Below are 19,201 nucleotides of genomic sequence, written 5' to 3' on the forward strand. Positions count from 1 at the left end.
TAGTTATTTGAGGATTTGGAGCCTGGAAGGGCAGGCCTTGTAGGAGATTGATCTAATTTTTCCACCAAGCCAGAGACTGGCAGAGTGGGTCGGTGATGTGGACAATAGTCGATAGTGGTTGGACGGATTGAGTCCATTGTGACCTTAGAGTCCACTGCATGACTCTCATGGCCAAGCGGGCCATCAGGGTAACCTGTACCGAGGACACATTGTGTCCCAGCAGGATGAGGAAGTGTCATGCAGTCGAGCGGTGTTGAGACTGTAGCTGGTGTGCGAGAAAAATAAGAATGAGAGCTCGCTGTCTAGGCAGAAAAGCCTTTGCTTGAAAGGTGTCTAAGTCTGCCCCATGAAGGACAAAGTTTGAGATGGGACTAAGCAGGATTTCGCGTAATTGATGAGAAATCCTAGCGAAATCAGAGTGTGTAAGGTAAGTTGTAGGGACAACAGAGCAGCTTACTGAGTGGGAGCCCTGATCAACCAATCGTCTAGATAGGGGTAGACGTGAACACCTTGGGTCCTGAAGAAGGCTGCTTCTACTATGAGGCACTTGGTGAAGACTCGAGGTGCAGATGCCAGGCCGAAAGGTAGCACTCGGTACTGATAGTCCCTGGGGCCTACCAGAAATCTCAGAAATCTGCAATGAGATGGAGTTATCGCAATGTGTGTATATGCGTCCTGGAGGTCTAGAGAGCCCAGCCAGTCTCCTCTTTGCAGAAGAGGAAGGAGGGAACCCAGGGTCACCATCTTGAACTTTTCTCGTTGGAGGTACTTAGGTCCAAAATTGGACGAATGCCGCCTGATTTTTTGGGGATTAGAAAGTACCGGGAATAGAATCCTAGGCCCTGTTGGGAGAGGGGCACTGGTTCTATTGCTTAGGACTGGAGGAGGAGGGAGACCTCCTGTTCCAGGAGTGGTGCGTGGTCGGATGTTCCCCACGTCTGCCGAGGTGGGAAATCCGGTGGGATAGAGAGAAAGTTCAGATGATAACCCTGAGAGATTATGGCAAGGACCCACTGGTCCGAGGTGATCGTGTGCCAGATGTTGATGAAATGGCACAATCGACCTCCCACTGGTATCTGTGGCAGTGGAAGCTGGCTGCTGTTCTCTATGCAGGAGTCAAAAACCGGAAGCAGGGCCCAGCTGAGGAGCTGCTTGCGGCTTTTGCTTATGAGGTTGACGAGACTGGGCCTTCTGGAAAGGTCTCGTAGAACGACTTCTAGACAGTGGTGGATAGGACTTCTTTGGACGGAAGAATGACTTTTTGGTGTCCTTCCTGAATGGTTGTTTAGAGGAATACTCAGGAGGCATCAGAGAGAGTTGGCGAAGGGTCTCATGATGCTCTGAGTTCCGCCACCATCCGCTGGATCTGTTCACCAAACAGATTGTCTCCTATGCAAGGCAGATCGGACAATCTGTCTTGTACTTCAGGGCGCAAGTCCGAAGACTTTAGCTAGGCCCATCTTCTTGCAGAAATAGCAGCTGCGGATACCTTGGAAGCGGTGTCGAAGATGTCATAAGAGGACCTTATTTCATGTTTCCCCGCTTCAAAACCTTTGTAAACCAGGGTTTGTAGCTGTTCCTGGAATTGCTGAGGCAGGGACTCTGCAAAGTCCTGTATCTGCTTGAATAAGACCCTATTATATTGGGTCATATAGAGCTGGTAAGTGGCGATCCGAGAGATGAGCATTGATCCCTGGAAGACACGCCGGCCAATGGTATCCAGGAATTTCTGCTCCTTACCTGGGGGGAAGGAAGAGTGGAGTTTTGAGCGTCGTGCCCTCTTCTGGGCAGATTCTACCACCACAGATTGGTGATCCAGCTGAGGTTTTTGGAACCCTGGAGCTGACTGGACCAAGCAAGTGGTATCTGTCTTTCGGTTGACTGGAGCTACCGAACCAGGGTGTTCCCAATTCTTTTTGAGAATATCCAAAAGAACCTGATGGATAGGGATGGAGGTTATTTCCTTGGGAGCATCCAGGAATTGTAACAGCTCCATCATTTGGTATCTATCATCTTGCTCAGTCTGTAATTGGAAGGGAACCAACTCAGACATTTTCTTCACAAAATGTATGAAGGACAAGTCCTCTGGAGGAGAACATTTCCTGCTTTCATCAGGAGAAGGTGGTGATGGTAAATCATTGGTGTCTGGAGACGAATCATCAGTCCAGGTGTCATAGGGATCAGCAACTGTCCCTCTAGGAACCTGAGAAGGATGGGACGAAGGTATTCCTGAAGGTCCTGGTCTAGGCTCTGAAGGCATCGAGGGAAGTATTGGAGGCACCGGTGCAGGCATTGAGGGCATCGATGGCCGCATCGGCATCGATGGCTGAGGCATCGGCAGGACTCCCGATGGAGGAAGATGGAACGGTGTTTCTCCTCCCGATGATAGAGTAAGTGGAGAAGGCACCGGAGCCACTGGTGACCCAGGATTCATCGGTGGAAAAGCGGCTATAAGCGCTTCCATCTTCGAGAGCAGCGGTGCCAATGCTGCTGGAATGGGATCGGTGGTCGGTTCCACAATCGGCACCGGTGTCGGAGGAACTTGGAACCTGTGCATCGCCTTATCGATGGCCTCCTGAACCATCTGGTCCAGCTCTTCACGGAGACCTGGAGCAAGCAGCACCGGCTCCGGAAGGGGAGGAGGCAAAGGCATAGCCAGAGGGACCACTGTTAAAGGCGGATTCGAGGCTCCCAATACCCGTCCGGGTGAGGGTTGTCTCAGTGACCTGGTCCCAGAAAGGGTCGATGCCTTTTCTGGACAGGGTTTCTTCGATGGCGGCTCGGACGATGGCGAAGTCAATGATTTTCCTTCATCGATGGTCCGAGGCTTTCGGTGTCGATGTCAATGCTTCTCTCTTCGATCCCCTCGATCCTGAGGGGGAGTAGAGGCAGTCGATGGCCGGGAAGTCGTCAACGCTGGACGGTCACTGGCCGGTGCCCGATGCTGGTGCGAAGTGGACAGCGCCGATTTGGACAGCGTCGAAGCAAAAGACGGCGGAATTTGAGAACGGAAGAGAAGTTCCATTTTCTCCATTCTGGCTTTGCAACCTTTTGGTATCATTAAAGCACATTTGGTGCAAGTCAGGACATCATGCTCACACCAGAGGCACATTACACAGACCTTATGGGGGTCTGTTATGGACATGGTGCGAGTACAGTCAGGGCATCGACGGAACCCCGACGCCATGGCCTTTGAAAAATTGAGCCGCTGTGCGGTCGATGGCCAGTAGGCCACAAGGGCCAAACTCGATAGGAATCGACTGAAAACGGGTAAGGGACTTACCAGAGTACCGCGGAAGCAAAAATTCGAAATGAGGACCCCTGTGGGGTATAAAGTTTTCAGTAATTCCATGAGGAAAATTCCTGTCAGGAATCTCTGTGGAGCTCCTTAACCCGTGTGGCTACTGCTGCGCGGAAAAAAGAAGACTGAAGGGGGACCCCTGCTGGCTGCAGGTTTAGTGCCATGCTGGGCATACCTAGTAGAAAGTTCTAGAAACTTTGACAAAAGTGTTCCATAATTGGGCTCCATCATGTGATGTCACCCATATGTGAGGACTACCATCCTGCTTGTCCTGTGAGAATGAGTATATCAAAGCAAGAAGAAACCATGGAATGGATCAACATCAAACTGTAACTATGTACAAGAATGTTCTGATTAGAAATTGTAGTGAGAACAAACTTGCAAAAGGAACCATTGGCAATACATGAACAGTCCTCATACTGTTCATCATTCGAGTTGATATTTAAAAGTACTGTGTAGACAATCCCAAAACCCATATCTACTCTTAGGGTGGGCATCTGGACTGATCTGCGTTACTACAGGAATGAAAATTAGCAGGTAAGGAATAATTTTCTTTTCCCTGTAGGTACCCGTATCAGTCCAGACAGTGAGATGTACCAAAGCTGCCCTACGTAGGGTGGGCCCCGGATAGCCCTGCTCGAATGACCTAAGCGCCAAAGGAGCCAAAACCCGGTGATTGGAGAATTAAGCGATAGTGACATGCAAAGGTGTGCAACGATTTCCAGGTAGCTGCTCTGCATATGTCCTGCGGCGAGACTGCCTGGCTTTCTGCCCAGGAAGCTGCTTGAGCACGGAACGAATGAGCCTTGATGCCCTCTGGAGGTGGCCGACCAACACCAATGTACGCTGAAGAGATTGCTTCCTTTAACTAGCGAGCAACTGTGGTTTTAGAAGCCTTGTTCCCCCTTTTGGGTCCGCTCCACAGGACAAAGAGATGGTCGGATAGGTGGAATTCATTCGTAACCTCCAGATATCGAATTAGGACACGCTTGACATCGAGCCGTCTAAGTTCTCTGGGATCCTCGTCAGGGAAGGATGGTAGTTCCACCGATTGATTCAAATGAAAGGCCAAGACCACCTTTGGCAGGAAAGATGGAACTGTGCTCAAGGATACTCCCAAATCTGTGAAACGGAGGGAAGGCTCCCTGCACAGCAAAGCTTGAAGCTCCGAGATCCTGCGGGCAGAACAGATGGACACCAGGAAAACTGTCATCAGAGTGAGGTCTTTGAGGGTAGCTCTTCTCAGCGGCTCGAAAGGAGGACCACCTAGAACTCCTTTAGAAATCTGACTATATCAGGATGTGATGAAAGAGGAGCTCCATCCAGGTGACGGACAAGGGAACTAAGGGCTGCCACCTGAACCCTCAGGGAATTGTATGCCAACTCCTTTTCCAGGCCTCGCTGTAAGAAGAATAGTATCTGGACTACTGAAGCGCGACGTGGAGATACACCTGTGGATTCACACCAGGCCTGAAAGACTTTCCACACCCGCACGTAGGTGGTGGAAGTGGAAGTCTTCCTAGCCTTCAGGAGGGTCGAAATAACATCCTCCGGGTAGCCCCGTCTGCTCAACCTGCGCCTCTCAAAAGCCAGGCCGCAAGACAGAAGCAATCTGCCCGGTTGAAAAATACAGGACCCTGATGCAGAAGGTTGGGAAGATGTCCCAGGCGGAGAGGTCCATCCACTGCGAGGTTGACTAAGTCTGCAAACCATGGTCTTGTGCCACTAGAATTACAGGACCTTGGTGAATCTCTATTCTTCGAAGCACCTTTCCCACCAGGGGCCATGGCGAGAACACAAAGTAGGAGTTTTCTCGGCCATGGGAGGACTAGGGCATCCACGCCTTCCGCGCCGTGCTCCTTTCTGCGACTGAAGAAGCGCGGATCCTTCGCATTCTTTTGAGTGGCATCAGATCCAGATGGGGCGTCCCCCACCAGGCGAAGAGGAGAGCCACTGCTTTCTCGGAGAGTTCCCACTCTCCGGGATCTATGTGTTGATGGCTTAAGAAATCCGCTTGGACACTGTCCACTCCTGCTATGTGGGACATCACCAGGCGGGAGAGGTGGAGTGCCGCCCACGCCATTAACTTGTCCATCTCCTGAGAGATATGGCAGCTCTTTGTTCTTCCTTGACGGTTGATGTACACTACCGTAGTGGCATTGACGGCGAGTATCCTTACGGCTTGGTGATGAACTAGGGGGAAGAAATGCTTCAAAGCAAGACGAACCGCTCTGGTTTCGAGACGATTGATCGGCCACGTCGCTTGCACTGACGTCCATCGTACCTGTGCTGACTGCGTTTGACACACAGCTCCCCATCCGGAGAGGCTGGCATTCGTGATGATGATCACCCACTGTGGGAGCTCCAAGTCCACTCCCTGCAGCAAGTGATCCAGACTGAGCCACCAGCTCAGGCTGTCCTTGGCAACTTCCAGCAGTGGAAGAAGTGCTTGGAACTCCTGAGACACTGGCTTCCAGCGGGAGATTAACGCCATCTGCAAAGGACGCATATGCTCAAAGGCCCAAGGAATCAAATCTATAGTTGAAGCCATCGAGCCCAGGACCTGGAGATAGTCCCTTGCTGTGGGGAGTGAGAGGCAACGGAAGCGCTGTACCTGAGAGATAAGCGACAGAGCACTGTCCTGTATCCTGCTGTAGCTGAAATGGGGAACCGCATGTTCTGCAACCTTCATCTGCTGGAATCAGAGAAATACTGAAGGGACGCAGAGGGCGCTCCAGGCTATAAGAGAGCACCCTTCAAGCTTTTCTCTCACTCCATCTGCTGGAAGGGAGACACAACCCACTGTCTGGACTGATCCAGGTATGTACAGGGAACATAGGCTATATCAACAGCAGGACCCAAGTTATGGAACTCTTTGCCAGAAAAATTATGGTTACAAAATAATTTTAAAACCTTTAAGAAAGATCTAAAAACTTGTTTCTTCATGAAGGCATTTCAGGAAACAGAATAAGCAGCACTTAGATATGGCTATTTGAAGAACGCATTACAGGAAGCATAACATCATTGTCTAAGATTTAATTAAGGCTTTAAGGCATTTGTTTTATTTTATTTTTTATATTTTCTTTTATCATTTTTATTACTATTTTATTGTTTTATCTACTATTTATGTTATTGTATTGTAATTATTTGTTTTATTATTTTATGATTATGTAAACCATTGTGATAGAATACTGAACGACGGTATACAAAACGAATACATAAATAAATAAATATTCTCTACCTGATATCTAAACATGTTATTGAGAATACTGATTAGTGGTGAGAGCTAATGTTGAGATTACTACCTGATAATCTCCTTTTCCTTAGTGTAGACAGATGGACTCAGTACAAATGGGATAGTATCCGCGTGCTAGCAGTTGGAGACGGATCTGACGTCAGCACGGGGTATATAGCCCCACAGGAAGCGCAGCTATTCAGTAATCTGAACAAAGAATTCAGTAATCTGAATTCAGTAATCTGAAGAATTCAGATTACTGAATTCAATCTGAAGAATTCAGTAATCTGAAGAATTCAGTAATCTGAACGAAGAATTCTGAACAAAGAATTCAGCTATTCAGTAATCTGAACAAAGTAATTGAACAAAGAATGTAAATATTCTTTGTTCAATTTCTTCCCCCTTCCAGATCCTAGTTATTTTTCCTTGTTTTTTGTAACTTTCTCACATTCTAAGTATTGTTATAATATTTTTAACTTATCACTATATTTGAAGTTGAATTGGGAATGTTGATTACCATGTTACTCTCTGCCTTTACACACATTGTTAATTGTAAACCGGGTTGATGTGATTCTTATCATGAAACTCGGTATAATAAAAATAATAAATAAATAAATAAATAAATAAATAATCTTCCTTGCAAAGGCTGTTATAGATGTGTGTACTGATGCTCAGTAAAAAAGTGAAAACAGGATTCCCCTGACCGATTGATAGGAGCTGGAGACCGTCAGCAGTCCGAACCGGAAGGCGTTGACACCTGGTATAGTGTACGCTCGTATAGCAAGAGATGACATGGCTTACCTTGCATCGGGGAAACCCATGTACGCAGGCAGCTGGGCGGGATGCTGAGTCCATCTGTCTACACTAAGGAAAAGGAGATTATCAGGTAGTAATCTCAACATTTCCTGGCGTGTAGCCAGATGGACTCAGTACAAATGGGATGTACCAAAGCTTTACTCCCCACCTGGGCGGGAGGCTGCCTGAGGACCATGTAATACCGCCCTTGCAAATGCGGAGTCCTCCCTGGCCTGGACATCCAGACGGTAGAATCTGGAAAAGGTATGGAGGGAGGACCATGTCGCCGCTTTACATATTTCTGCCGGCGATAGCATCCTGGATTCCGCCCAGGATGCCGCTTGAGCTCTGGTCGAATGAGCCTTGACTTGTAGAGGCGGAGACTTCCCAGCCTCAACGTAAGCTGCTCGGATAACTTCTTTAATCCAGCGGGCGATGGTGGGCCGCGAGGCTGCTTCACCTTGCTTCTTCCCGCTGTGCAGGACGAACAGATGGTCCGTCCTTCATACTTCTTATGTCACTTCCAGATATCTGGGCAGCAATCTGCCAATGTCAAGATGGCGTAATAAACGCCCTTCTTCAGATTTCTTCAAACCCGCCGTGGTAGGCAAGGAAATGGTTTGGTTAAGATGAAACTGTGAAACCACCTTAGGTAGAAAGGAGGGAACCGTATGAAGATGGATAGCCTCCGGAGTGATTCTGAGAAAGGGATCACGGCAGGACAGTGCTTGTAGCTCTGAAACACGGCGTGCTGAACAAATAGCCAGCAAGAACGCCAACTTCAATGTTAGCGACCGGAGAGATAGACCCCAAAGGGGTCGGAAGGTGGGTCCCGCGAGGAAATCCAATACGAGGTTGAGGTTCCATAAGGGCACAGGCCACTTCAGTGGCGGACGAATATGCTTGACTCCTTGCAGGAAGCGAGCCACATCTGGGTGCCTGGCAATGGTCTTGCCATCCCTCCTGGGACCATAGCATGACAGTGCAGCCACCTGAATCTTAATGGAGCTGAAGGAGAGACCCTTGTGAAGTCCCTCTTGCAGGAAATCCAACACCATAGGGATTGTAGGCGTATGTGGATTGGTGCCATGAGTGTCGCACCATTCTTCAAATACTCTCCAGATCCGGATGTATGTGAGGGATGTGGAAAACTTGCGAGCTCGGAGGAGGGTATCAATCACGGGCTCCGAGTAACCCCTTTTCTTTAACCTAGCCCTCTCAAGGGCCATACCGTAAGAGAGAATTGAGCCGGATCCTCGTGAAGAATGGGACCTTGACGTAGAAGGTCCCGGAGAGGAGGCAGGGGAAGAGGTTCCCCTGCCAGTAGTCTTCTCATGTCCGCGTACCAGGGTCTTCTTGGCCAGTCTGGCGCCACTAGAAGAACTAGGTCCCGGTGTCTCTGAATCTTGCGGATGATAGCGCCTAGCAGAGGCCATGGAGGAAAGGCGTACAGTAGAGTCCCTGGAGGCCATGGCTGAACCAGGGCATCGATTCCGTGTGAAAACGGGTCGCACTTGCGGCTGAAGTATCTGGGCACTTGAGCATTGGACTTGTCCGCCAGTAAATCCATGTACGGAATCCCCCAATGAGCCACAATCATCTGGAAGGCTGTGGGTGACAGCTGCCACTCTCCCGGATTTAGGCATTCTCTGCTGAGGAAGTCTGCTGTGGTATTGTCCTTCCTGGCAATGTGAACGGCGGAGATGTCCCGAAGATTCGCCTCTGCCCAAGTCATTAGTGGGGCGATCTCCAGAGATACCTGTCGACTTCTGGTTCCGCCCGGACGATTGATGTAGGCCACCGTGGTGGCGTTGTCGGACATCACTCTGACAGCTCTGTTCTTCAGTCTGTGAGCAAATCGAAGGCATGCCAATCGGACTGCCCGGGCCTCCAGATGGTTGATGTTCCACGTGGACTCCTCTCTGTTCCACCGCCCTTGCACGGTGAGTTCTTCGCAGTGAGCTCCCCAGCCGCTCAGGCTGGCATCCGTAGTGAGCAAGGTCCACGTAGGTGAGGACATCTTCGACCCCCTGTTCATGTGGTTGGACTGCAACCACCACCGCAACTGGGTCCGCACCCTGGCTGGTAGAGGAAGGCACGTGGAATAGTTCCGAAGCCTGGGGCTCCAGCGAGAGAGCAGGGAGCGTTGTAGAGGTCTCATATGGGCCCTCGCCCAAGGCACCACTTCCAAGGTGGATGCCATGAGACCAAGAACCTGCAAATAATCCCAGGCCATGGGCCGACTGGCTCCCATCAGATACTGGATACGCTGCCTGAGTTTCAACTGTCTCTTGGTAGTGAGACTGACCGTGTCTGCCCGGGTGTCGAACTGTACTCCCAGGTATTCCAGTGACTGGGAAGGCTGTAGGCAGCTCTTGCTGAGGTTGATTACCCAGCCCAAGCTTTCCAGAAGGGCGATCACTCTGTCGGTTGTCCGAAGGCTCTCCTCTCGGGATTTCGCCCTGATCAGCCAGTCGTCTAGGTAGGGATGGACCAGAATTCCTTCCCGCCTGAGTGCCGCCGCTACCACTACTACCACCTTGGTGAATGTCCGTGGTGACGTGGCCAACCCGAAGGGCAGAGCCCGAAACTGGAAGTGGCGGCCCAAAACCTTGAAGCGTAGGTAGCGCTGATGATCCGGATGGATCGGAATATGCAGGTATGCTTCTGACAAGTCTAACGCCGTGAGGAATTCTCCAGGCTGCACCGCGGCCTTGACGGAGCACAGGGTTTCCATGCGAAACCTCGGTACCCGTAAGTAGCGAATGACGGACTTGAGGTCCAGGACAGGCCGAAAGGTACCCCCTTTCTTGGGCACCATGAAATAAATGGAATAGTGGCCAGAATTCACTTCCCAGGCAGGTACTGGGATGATGGCTTTCAAGGCCAGGAGCCTCGCCAGGGTAGCCTCCAATGCCGCCTTCTTGTACAGTGGACATGAAGATTCCACAAACTTGTCCGGAGGGAGATGATGAAAGTCCAGATAGTATCCGTCCCGGATAACGGCGAGGACCCACTGGTCCGACGTGATCTCGACCCATCTGGGGTAGAAGAGGGTCAACCTGCCCCCTATGGCTCCATCCCCCAGATGAATCGGCGAATTCTCATTGTGAGGCGCGGCCGGGCCCCGAGCCCGGACCAGCCCCCCTCTTGCGCTGCCTGGTCCGAAAGGACTGATTCCTGGCCTGAGAACGTGGTGCCTGATATCAACCCCTGTAAGGAACAAAACGCTGTGAACTCCTGCCCCTGGAGGGCCTTGGAAAGGTGCGCTGGCCCCTTCTGGACCGATCTTCCGGCAGTCTAGGCATTGGAGAGGCACCCCAAGTACTCGCCAGTCTATCAAGGTCACTGCCAAACAGCAACGAGCCCGTAAAGGGCAATCTGGTGAGGCGAGTCTTTGAAGGCGCATCAGCTGACCATTTCCGGATCCAGAGCTGCCTCCTGGCGGCTACGGAGGATGAAATCCCCTTAGCTGTTGTCCGGACCAATCTGATGCCGCATCCGAGAGAAATGAAAGAGCTGACTCCATGTCAGCCGCCAGAGCGTTGTTTCTGACTTGTGATAAACAAGCACGTGTCACTACTGTGCAGCAGGTCGCAATCTGTAATGACAGAGCTGCTATCTCAAAGGTCTGTTTGAGAATGGCGTCCATCCGCCGGTCATGAGGTTCCTTGAGGGCCGTCCCCCCTTCAACAGGAATGGTAGTGCGCTTGACCACAGCGCTAATCAAGGCGTCCACCTGAGGGCACGCCAGCAGGTCCTGGAGAGCCGGTGCCAATGGATACATGCCCCTCAGGGCCCGGCCCCCTTTAAAGGAAGCCGCCGGCGCGGCCCATTCCAAATCGATCAGTTGTTGTGCCGCTTGCAAGAATGGAAAATGGCGGGCTGTAGGACGAAGACCCTCCAGCAGGGGGTTCTGCGCAGAGGGTACCGAAGCGCTGGGACCTGCAATATCCAACTCCGCCAGGCACTGAGACACCAGGTCGGAGAGATCCTCCTTAGGGAAGAACCGCCTCATGGTTCTATATGGCGCAATCCCTGGGGGGAGGTCCCCCTCGTCCGGGAGCTCGGACTCGTCCGGTGAAATCTCCTGGTCTGATTGATATGGACTGTCCAGCAGCGGGAAGTCCCGCTCACGATAAGAGTGCGAGGGACCAGGAACAGGATCCGCCGGAGCCGTCACCGCAGCAGCCGCCGCCACCGCAGGGACCACAGGAACAGCAGAAGCCACAGGGCCTGGACGGGAAGCCGTTTGCATCTGTACGAAGGCATGAATCCCCTTAAAGAGATCCACCCAGGAAATGGAAGCCGCCTCGAATCGCCGGGGTACAAGATCCCCCGGGAGTCCTGATTGGTCGAGACTGCCCCCTAAGTCCGGGGTAGCACCTGGGGAACTGTCAATAAATCGTGGCTGAGACCGGTCCTGGCCTGAGGGTCGCACGGCCTCCTCACATTGGGCACATAGGGAGTCTGGCTCATCACTGCGTGTGGCCCTAAGCTGGCATGCAGAGCAGAGGCCAAGGGCTGTAATGCCGGAAGCAGGCGGCGCCGTCGCTGAAGACGCTGCTGTGTTCTGATCCATTGAACAATATGCGCTGAATGCGGAAGACAACAGGCGCACAAGAACAATAATATGCGGCAGCAATAGGCGCTTAATGCGACAGGCGCTCAATAATAAGATGCGGCAGCAACCGGCGCTTAATGCAACAGGCGCACAACAATAATATGCGGCAGCAAGAGGTGCTTAATACAACAGGCGCTCCACGCGTGCTCAGCAATAGGGTATGCAATAGGCACTCAGCAATATGCAGACAGCAATATATGCGTTATGACATTCGATAGGCTTTCAGCAATATGTAGCCAGCAATATACGCTCAATGGCCTTCAATAGGCTTTCAGCATTAAGCGGTTAGCAATATACGCACAATGGCATTCAATAGTGTCAGCAATATGCAGTCAGCAATATACGCTCAATGGCCTTCAATAGGCTTTCAGCAATAAGCGGTTAGCAATATATGCTCAATTTGCAGTCAATAGGCTCTCAGCAATATGCGGCTAGCGATATACACTCAGTGGCATTCAATAGGCGCTCAGCAATCACAAAAACAAGCCACATACGCACAAGGAGAAAGAAAGCCGCGCCTATTACGGGCGCGGAGTACCTGAACAAGGCCCCAAAATGGCGTCCTCCACGGCGTGCCACGCCGCCGATCCTCTGCGCTTCGGAGACCCGTAGGAAGAGACGTACTCCTTACCAGCTTCGGCGCTTCCCGGCTGGAACTCAGGCGGTCTCCGGCTGCAGGGGGAGGGACCACCTCACCGCCGCAATTTGAGGATATGCACCCGCTACCTCGTCCACGCCGGGACCGAGGGCCTCGTATGCCGCACCCGAACCTCGCCCGGGGGCTGTGTCACTGCTGCGCTTCGGCAGGACCGAGGACTTCCACCGCCGGGGGAGCACAGCAATCACCCCGGGAGCTCAACTGGGGGAGGAACCCTTGGGTATCTACCGCAGGAGCGCGGGGCTCTAAAGTCAAATAGACAGGAAAAACAAAGTAGAATCTAGAACGATAAGAAAAGAGAAAAAAATTAAAGTAGTCTTGGAAAGCACGCCGAACTAGCGTGCAGGTACTCCAAACTGCTTTGGAGACGGAAATTACTGAATAGCTGCGCTTCCTGTGGGGCTATATACCCCGTGCTGACGTCAGATCCGTCTCCAACTGCTAGCACGCGGATACTATCCCATTTGTACTGAGTCCATCTGGCTACACGCCAGGAAATATTATATTTCCTTTGGTCCTATCTGCCTCCATTATAGAGGTCTGAATAGGGCCCTACATAAGAGTTATTAAATAGACTAAAAAGCAACATTACCCCATTTTAGATTATACCTCAATGCACATTATGGAACATTATCATGCTATTTACATGGATTTGTATTTGGCAATGTCTTAACGTCTTGAATTTTCTACTTACAGGCCCATCTAGATGGCATGACTTTTCTTTCACTTTTTCTTGTTTTACGGTTTCTGGAAGAGACTTCTGCAGGTCTAATTCATTGAAAAGCACGAAAATTATTCATCTACTATCAATATGAACTGTTTTCAGATGTGCAAAAACTCATGCAAAGAAATAAATCTCCATGGGACAGGTCCAGCTAGCTTCCCGCAGGCCTGAATACTTTTTTCACAACTCAGCAATTTTTAATTTAAGAACTTATTAATTGCTATTACAGAAAACTGATCATAGTGATGTACAGAAAAAGTAAACATTTTTCAAAATAGAAGTCTAAAATAATTTAAAACAAATCACATATCAAAACTAATATTTTGTCATTAATGCAAAAGTCAGATGCAAACCATAATTAGCATCATTATAAAGACTGACTGACACTAACAAGCATATATATAAACACACACATACATGCTGGCATCAGAACTCTGAGTCTTCACATTCCTTTTCTCAGGTTCCACACACAATTATATAGGAAAAATGATTCCTACCTGATAATTTTTGTTCCTAAAATACCACAGATCTGTCCAGACAAGTGGGTTTTGCATCCCTCCAGCAGATAGAGGAAGAGAACTAAAATGTTTTTCAGGCACTGCTACTTAACTGAGAGTGCCACTTGCAGTCCCTCAATTTTAACCTCTACCCAAGCCTATATACAGCCATCAATGAAATCAAAAACACAACTTCCCCTCCTAGGGCGAACATAGAAACTGAGGTTGGAGCCCTCACATCCAAGGGCACAGAAAAACATTTCAGTCCAAACTTTTCGGTTCAAAGGTTCCAACTATATATAAACTAATCTCTGCACTAAGGAACCAACTTAAAAAATATAGACTTTCAGAAAACCAGGGGATGGATCTCTGAACTGATCTGTGGTATTTCAGGAATGAAAATTAGCAGGTAAGAACCAATTTTCCTTTCTTGTTCATACCCCAGATCAGTCCAGACAAGTGGGATGTACCCAAGCTCCTCTATACTGGGCGGGAACACGCTCGCAGAACACTCACACCAAAACTTGCCTCCTCTGGCACCCACACATCTAAGCAATAATGCTTGGTGAAAGTGTGAAGAGACAACCAAGTGGCCAGTCTACAAATCTCCTGTGGCGACACCAACTGACACTCTGCCCAGGAGGTGGCCTGCACTCTAATTGAATGCGCCTGCAATCCCTCTGGGACAATTCGACCCTTACAGAGATAGGATGAAAAAATAGTTTCCTTCAACCAGCGTGCAGTAGTGGCTTTAGAAGCCTTGGTTCCTTTCTTTGCACCTCCGAACAAGACAAAGATGATCTGACCAGCAGAAGCCATTACTGACCTTAAGATATTCTAACAGCGTCTGACAAACATCCAGGAAGAGCAATTCCCTCACCTGCTATCCCTCCCCAAGCAAACTCAGAAAAGCCGGAAGCTCTACCATCTGGTTGAGGTGGAACAATAAAACAGCTTTCGGCAGAAACAAGGATATTGTCCGCAAAGATACACCAGAGTCTGAAATCTGCAGAAACTGTTCTCTATAGGACAAAGCCGGAAGCTCTGAAATCCTTCTAGCCAAACAAATCGCTACCAGAAACACCGCTTTTAAAGTAAGGGCCTTCAAAGACGCCCTCTGCGGTGGCTCAAATGGAGGACTATACAGACCTCGTAACACTAAATTTAAGTTCCAAGAAGGCACATCCTCCAGACTGGGGGTCACAGATGCTTGACTCCCTTGAGAAATCATATGATATCTGGATGAGATGACATCGGCCTTCCTTGCAATTTTCCCCGAAAGTATCCCAAGGTTGCTAATTGTACTCAAAGCAAATTATAGGTGAGACCTTTAGTCAAGCCCATTTGTAAAAAGGCCAGGATGTGTGGAACCTCTATCCTTAACAAATCCAGGCCTTCCTCTAAACACCAAGACTCAAACACTCTCCTCACTCTGACATAAGCTAGCGATGTGGCAGGTCTCAGAGCCTGAAGCAATGTAGTGATTACCAGCTCCGAATACCCTTTTGATATTAAACATCTCCTCTCAAAAGACAAGCCGCGAAACAAAAGTGATCTTCCTGATCCAAGAAGATAGGTCCTTGTCTGAGCAGGCCTTATAGATGAGCCAACCTGATGGGCCCGTTCACGGAGAGATGAATCAGATCTGCAAACCATGGCTGCCACAGCCACTCTGGCACCACTAACACCATCCTGGGCCTCCAAAGCCACTCCTTGATTGACATAAGCCACTGTTGTTGCACTGAGAACACTCTCACCATATGACCCCCAAACATGAGGAACACCCTCAATGCTTTGCGAACAGCTCTCGTTTCCAAACGATTGATAGACCAGGCCTTCTCTAGTGGCAACCAACGCCCTTGACAGACTGCCCCACAGCCTCTGAGGCTAGCATCCATGGTCACCACCACCCAGTCTGGGACCTCCAGATGCACCCTCTTCTCCAAACTGGGTCACAACAGCCACCACGAGAGACTGGATCTGGAGACTCTCTCCAGCAGTAAGGGTTGATGAAATTCCTCTGAAAATGGGTCCCAATGGTTCAGAAGCACTCTCTGAAGTGGCTGCATGTGAGCAAAGGCCCATGGAACCAAATCTAGTGTAGACGCCATAGAACTCAGATCCTGCAGATAGTCCCAGGCCCTGGCACACGCAACAGTCAGGTCACCTGCAACTGCAACTTCAGAATCCTTTCTGGGGTAAGAAAAACCTTGCCCAGACGAGTGTCGAATCTCTCCCCCAAATACTCCAAAGACTGGCTTGGAACAAGATGACTCTTTACTAGATTCACAACCCAGCCCAGGGACCGTAACAACTCCAGCACCCTTTGAACTGACCAGCAACATTCTACTTCCGACTTTGCCCGGATAAGCCAGTCGCCCAGATAAGGGTGAACTAGAACCCCTTCCTTCCACAGCGCAGCTGCCACCACTACCATCACCTTTGTGAAAGTCCACAGAGCTGTTGCTAACCCGAAAAGAAGGGCGCGAAACTGGAAATGCTGCCCCAACACCGTGAAGTGAAGAGGTAGGCCTCTGTGAAGTCCAAACGAGGCCAGAAATTCTCCCTGACGAACCGCCGCTATCACAGTCCGCAACGTCTCCATGCAAAATTGCAGAACCCACAGCACTGTATTGACTTTCTGCAAGTAGAGAATAGGCCAAAAGGTTTCTTCCTTCTTGGGAACTATGAAGTAAACTGAGTACCTCCCTTGACCATGCTCTTTGGCAGCAACCAGAACTATTGCGCCTAACTCTTGAAGCCGAAGCAATGTAGCCGGGACCGCCTCATGCTTGCTGAGGAAACATGCAATGGGACTCCATGAAGGCTTCCTTGTCAGGGCAAGAACATTCTAAAGCGCAGCTGTCTCTTATCACCTCTAGAACCCACCGGTCCAACAAGATCCTGGCCCACTTCCCATAGAATCATGTCAGGCGTTCCCCAACCACTTCTTTGAGAGAGTGGACTAATGCGACTTCATTATGAGGACTTACTACTACCAGTATCCTGACCAGCCCCGTATCTGGAAGGTCTTTGGAAACCCTGAAAGGACTGCTGCCTTCCAGATCCTTGCTTCTGCAATGCCAACAAGGAACCCTTGTTGGGATGAAAACACTTCACATCCCAGAAACGGGAATAAGCATGAAAAGTCTCCCTGCAACTCTTATCTTCTGGCAGCTTGTTTCCCTTTGACATCCCAGCTGCCTCATTAAGTACTCCAGATCCTCTCCAAACAGCAGCTTTCCTTTAAAGGGGAGCTTGCATAGCTGAGATTTAGACTACATATCTACTGACCAATTTCGTAACCATAGCAGACAATGTGCTGAGATACTGCCAATACCATACTCCTGGCCGAAGTCCAAATCAGATCATATCACGCATCAGCAACATATGCAACCCCAGCTTCCAACTGGGTCGCCTGCTTCAAATCGTCAGAGGAACCCACAGCCTTCTCCTGGGCTTTCTGAACCCAGGGCAAACAGGCCCTTTGCTTCGGGCTACTGGAGATCGCTGTTCAAAGGCTTTATGCCGAGATCTCAAACATCCTCTTCAAGTGGATTTCCAGGTTTTGGTCATGAGAGCCTTTTAGAGTGGCCGACCCAGCGACCAGGATGGTTGTCTTCTTGGTGACCACCAATGCCGAAGCATCTACCTTAAGTAGCACTAAAAACCGCAAAATATCCTTGGTCAAATGATATAATTTTGCCATTTCCCTGGTCACTTTCAGAACTGCTTCCAGGGCCTCCACTCTCGGTTCATCAGCTTCTTAACCTTCTTGGGGAACGGAAAAGCCTTCGGAGGATCTCGAAGGCCATCCAGAAATGGGGAATAAGGGGTCTTAATTCCTCTTTGTGAAACAGCTGACAACTCACGAGTCATCCCCTTCCGCAACTGGTATCTCCTCAGGGTCAAACAAATCCTCAGTTCCGTCCAGGTTCTTCCCTGACTCGACATTATTTGGATTATTTCCAGGATCATCCGCAAGACCAGCGATAGCCAGATCTGGATTATCCTGCAAGTCACTGGAATCATCTCAGTAGAACGGGAAAGATCCAAGCTGCGGAGTAGGTCCCCTGAACCCCTGACTTGGGACTCTTTAACATTCTTTGAGATCACTGCAAAACCTAACTCAGGGGCCGTTTACCCCCTGCATTCTTCCTGGCCAAATAGGCCTTGTGCAGGAGCATCACTGCTCCCACAATCTGGTGTCTCCAGGAATTCATCCCCTTGCACATCAACCCCGGCTTGCACTGCTTGAAACAAAGGGGGATGGGAATCTCGAGGCTCCTGAGAAGGAACCTGCTTTCTGCCATGTACAGTCCTGCCGCCGGTCGCAGCAAAATCTCCCCCGGAGACCTCCCTGACAGGATCTCCCCCAGAGACCTCCCTGACAGGACTCTCTGAACGAGTAGCTCTCCTGTCGGCTGCTGGTGTCAAGGAGCGTCCCTCCACCCCGGCAACACAATCGTAGCAAAATGCATCCATTAAGTCACAGGACTGACAAATTTTGATGCTTTCCGAAGTTGGCGCCATTAGGAAGCACACGTGGCGCAGCCTGCTTCAGCCTGCCACGCTTCCAATGGCCGCAGTGCAAGTCACTTCACTGTCTGTTTAAAAGCCTTGCAGCACTGCTCACCACCTCTTCTGTCCCCTGAGCAGCCGCCTGCAACGCCTTAGGCCAGCAGGACTTAAGCTGCAAAACCTCTTCCTAGTTTCTTTTTTTTAAAGAAACAGGTACAAAAAAACCAAACAGACCCCAGAACAAAGAATTACTTCTCCACTGTTGTCTGCCAGGGAAGAAGACCTCAGGGAAAGGAGGGAACCAGGAACCCTGGCTTTCCTACACCTGGATGCTGTGGGCTAAAGCCGAACAGGGATTGCCAATCCCCTGCTCGCACTGAGGGATGGCCCACGAAGGAACCTGACACCTCAGGGAGTGTCTTCTGTAATCTTCTCCTAAATTCTTCTCTTTCACTACCTCCCTTTTTCTACTAACTTTGCTAGACTGCTGGTCTGCACCTCTACCATCTGCTGGAGACAGAGAAATACTGAGAGACTGCAGATGGCACTCTCAGATAAGTAGCAGTACCTGAAAAGCTTTTTAGTTCTCTGCCTCCATCTGCTGGTAGGGATGCAAAATCCACTTGTCTGGACTGATCTGAGGTATAAACAGGAAACCTGTATCTATACACACATATTTCTATCATATATGTATGCACAAAACAAACAAATCTTAAATGGTTGCAAAGTTGGATATAACTGCCCACACTTGGTACTGACTTTGTACTTACAGAGTGTTCTTTGACTGGACAGAGAGATCCCCAGATGATCGAGTACTAAATGAAATTTCATCAGTCATTTGATCTC

The 19,201-nt window shown here is 49.9% G+C and overlaps 1 protein-coding gene across 6 annotated transcripts in view; it reads right to left on the reverse strand.

Annotated features, from left to right (window-relative positions):
• TEX14 (testis expressed 14, intercellular bridge forming factor) overlaps positions 1–19,201 on the reverse strand; it is a 608,800-nt gene that overhangs the window by 321,778 nt on the left and 267,821 nt on the right. For all 6 annotated transcript variants that reach the window (XR_003858113.1, XR_003858112.1, XR_003858111.1 and 3 more), the window contains exon 16: positions 13,308–13,381. Coding sequence is in view for 3 of the 6 variants with exons in the window: in XM_029611460.1 (XP_029467320.1) it covers positions 13,308–13,381 (74 nt within the window). In the remaining 3 variants the exon portion in view is untranslated. The remainder of the gene's footprint in view (positions 1–13,307; positions 13,382–19,201) is intronic.

This window comes from Rhinatrema bivittatum, chromosome 8 (genome assembly GCF_901001135.1).
Source record: "Rhinatrema bivittatum chromosome 8, aRhiBiv1.1, whole genome shotgun sequence".
Classification (NCBI taxonomy): domain Eukaryota; kingdom Metazoa; phylum Chordata; class Amphibia; order Gymnophiona; family Rhinatrematidae; genus Rhinatrema; species Rhinatrema bivittatum.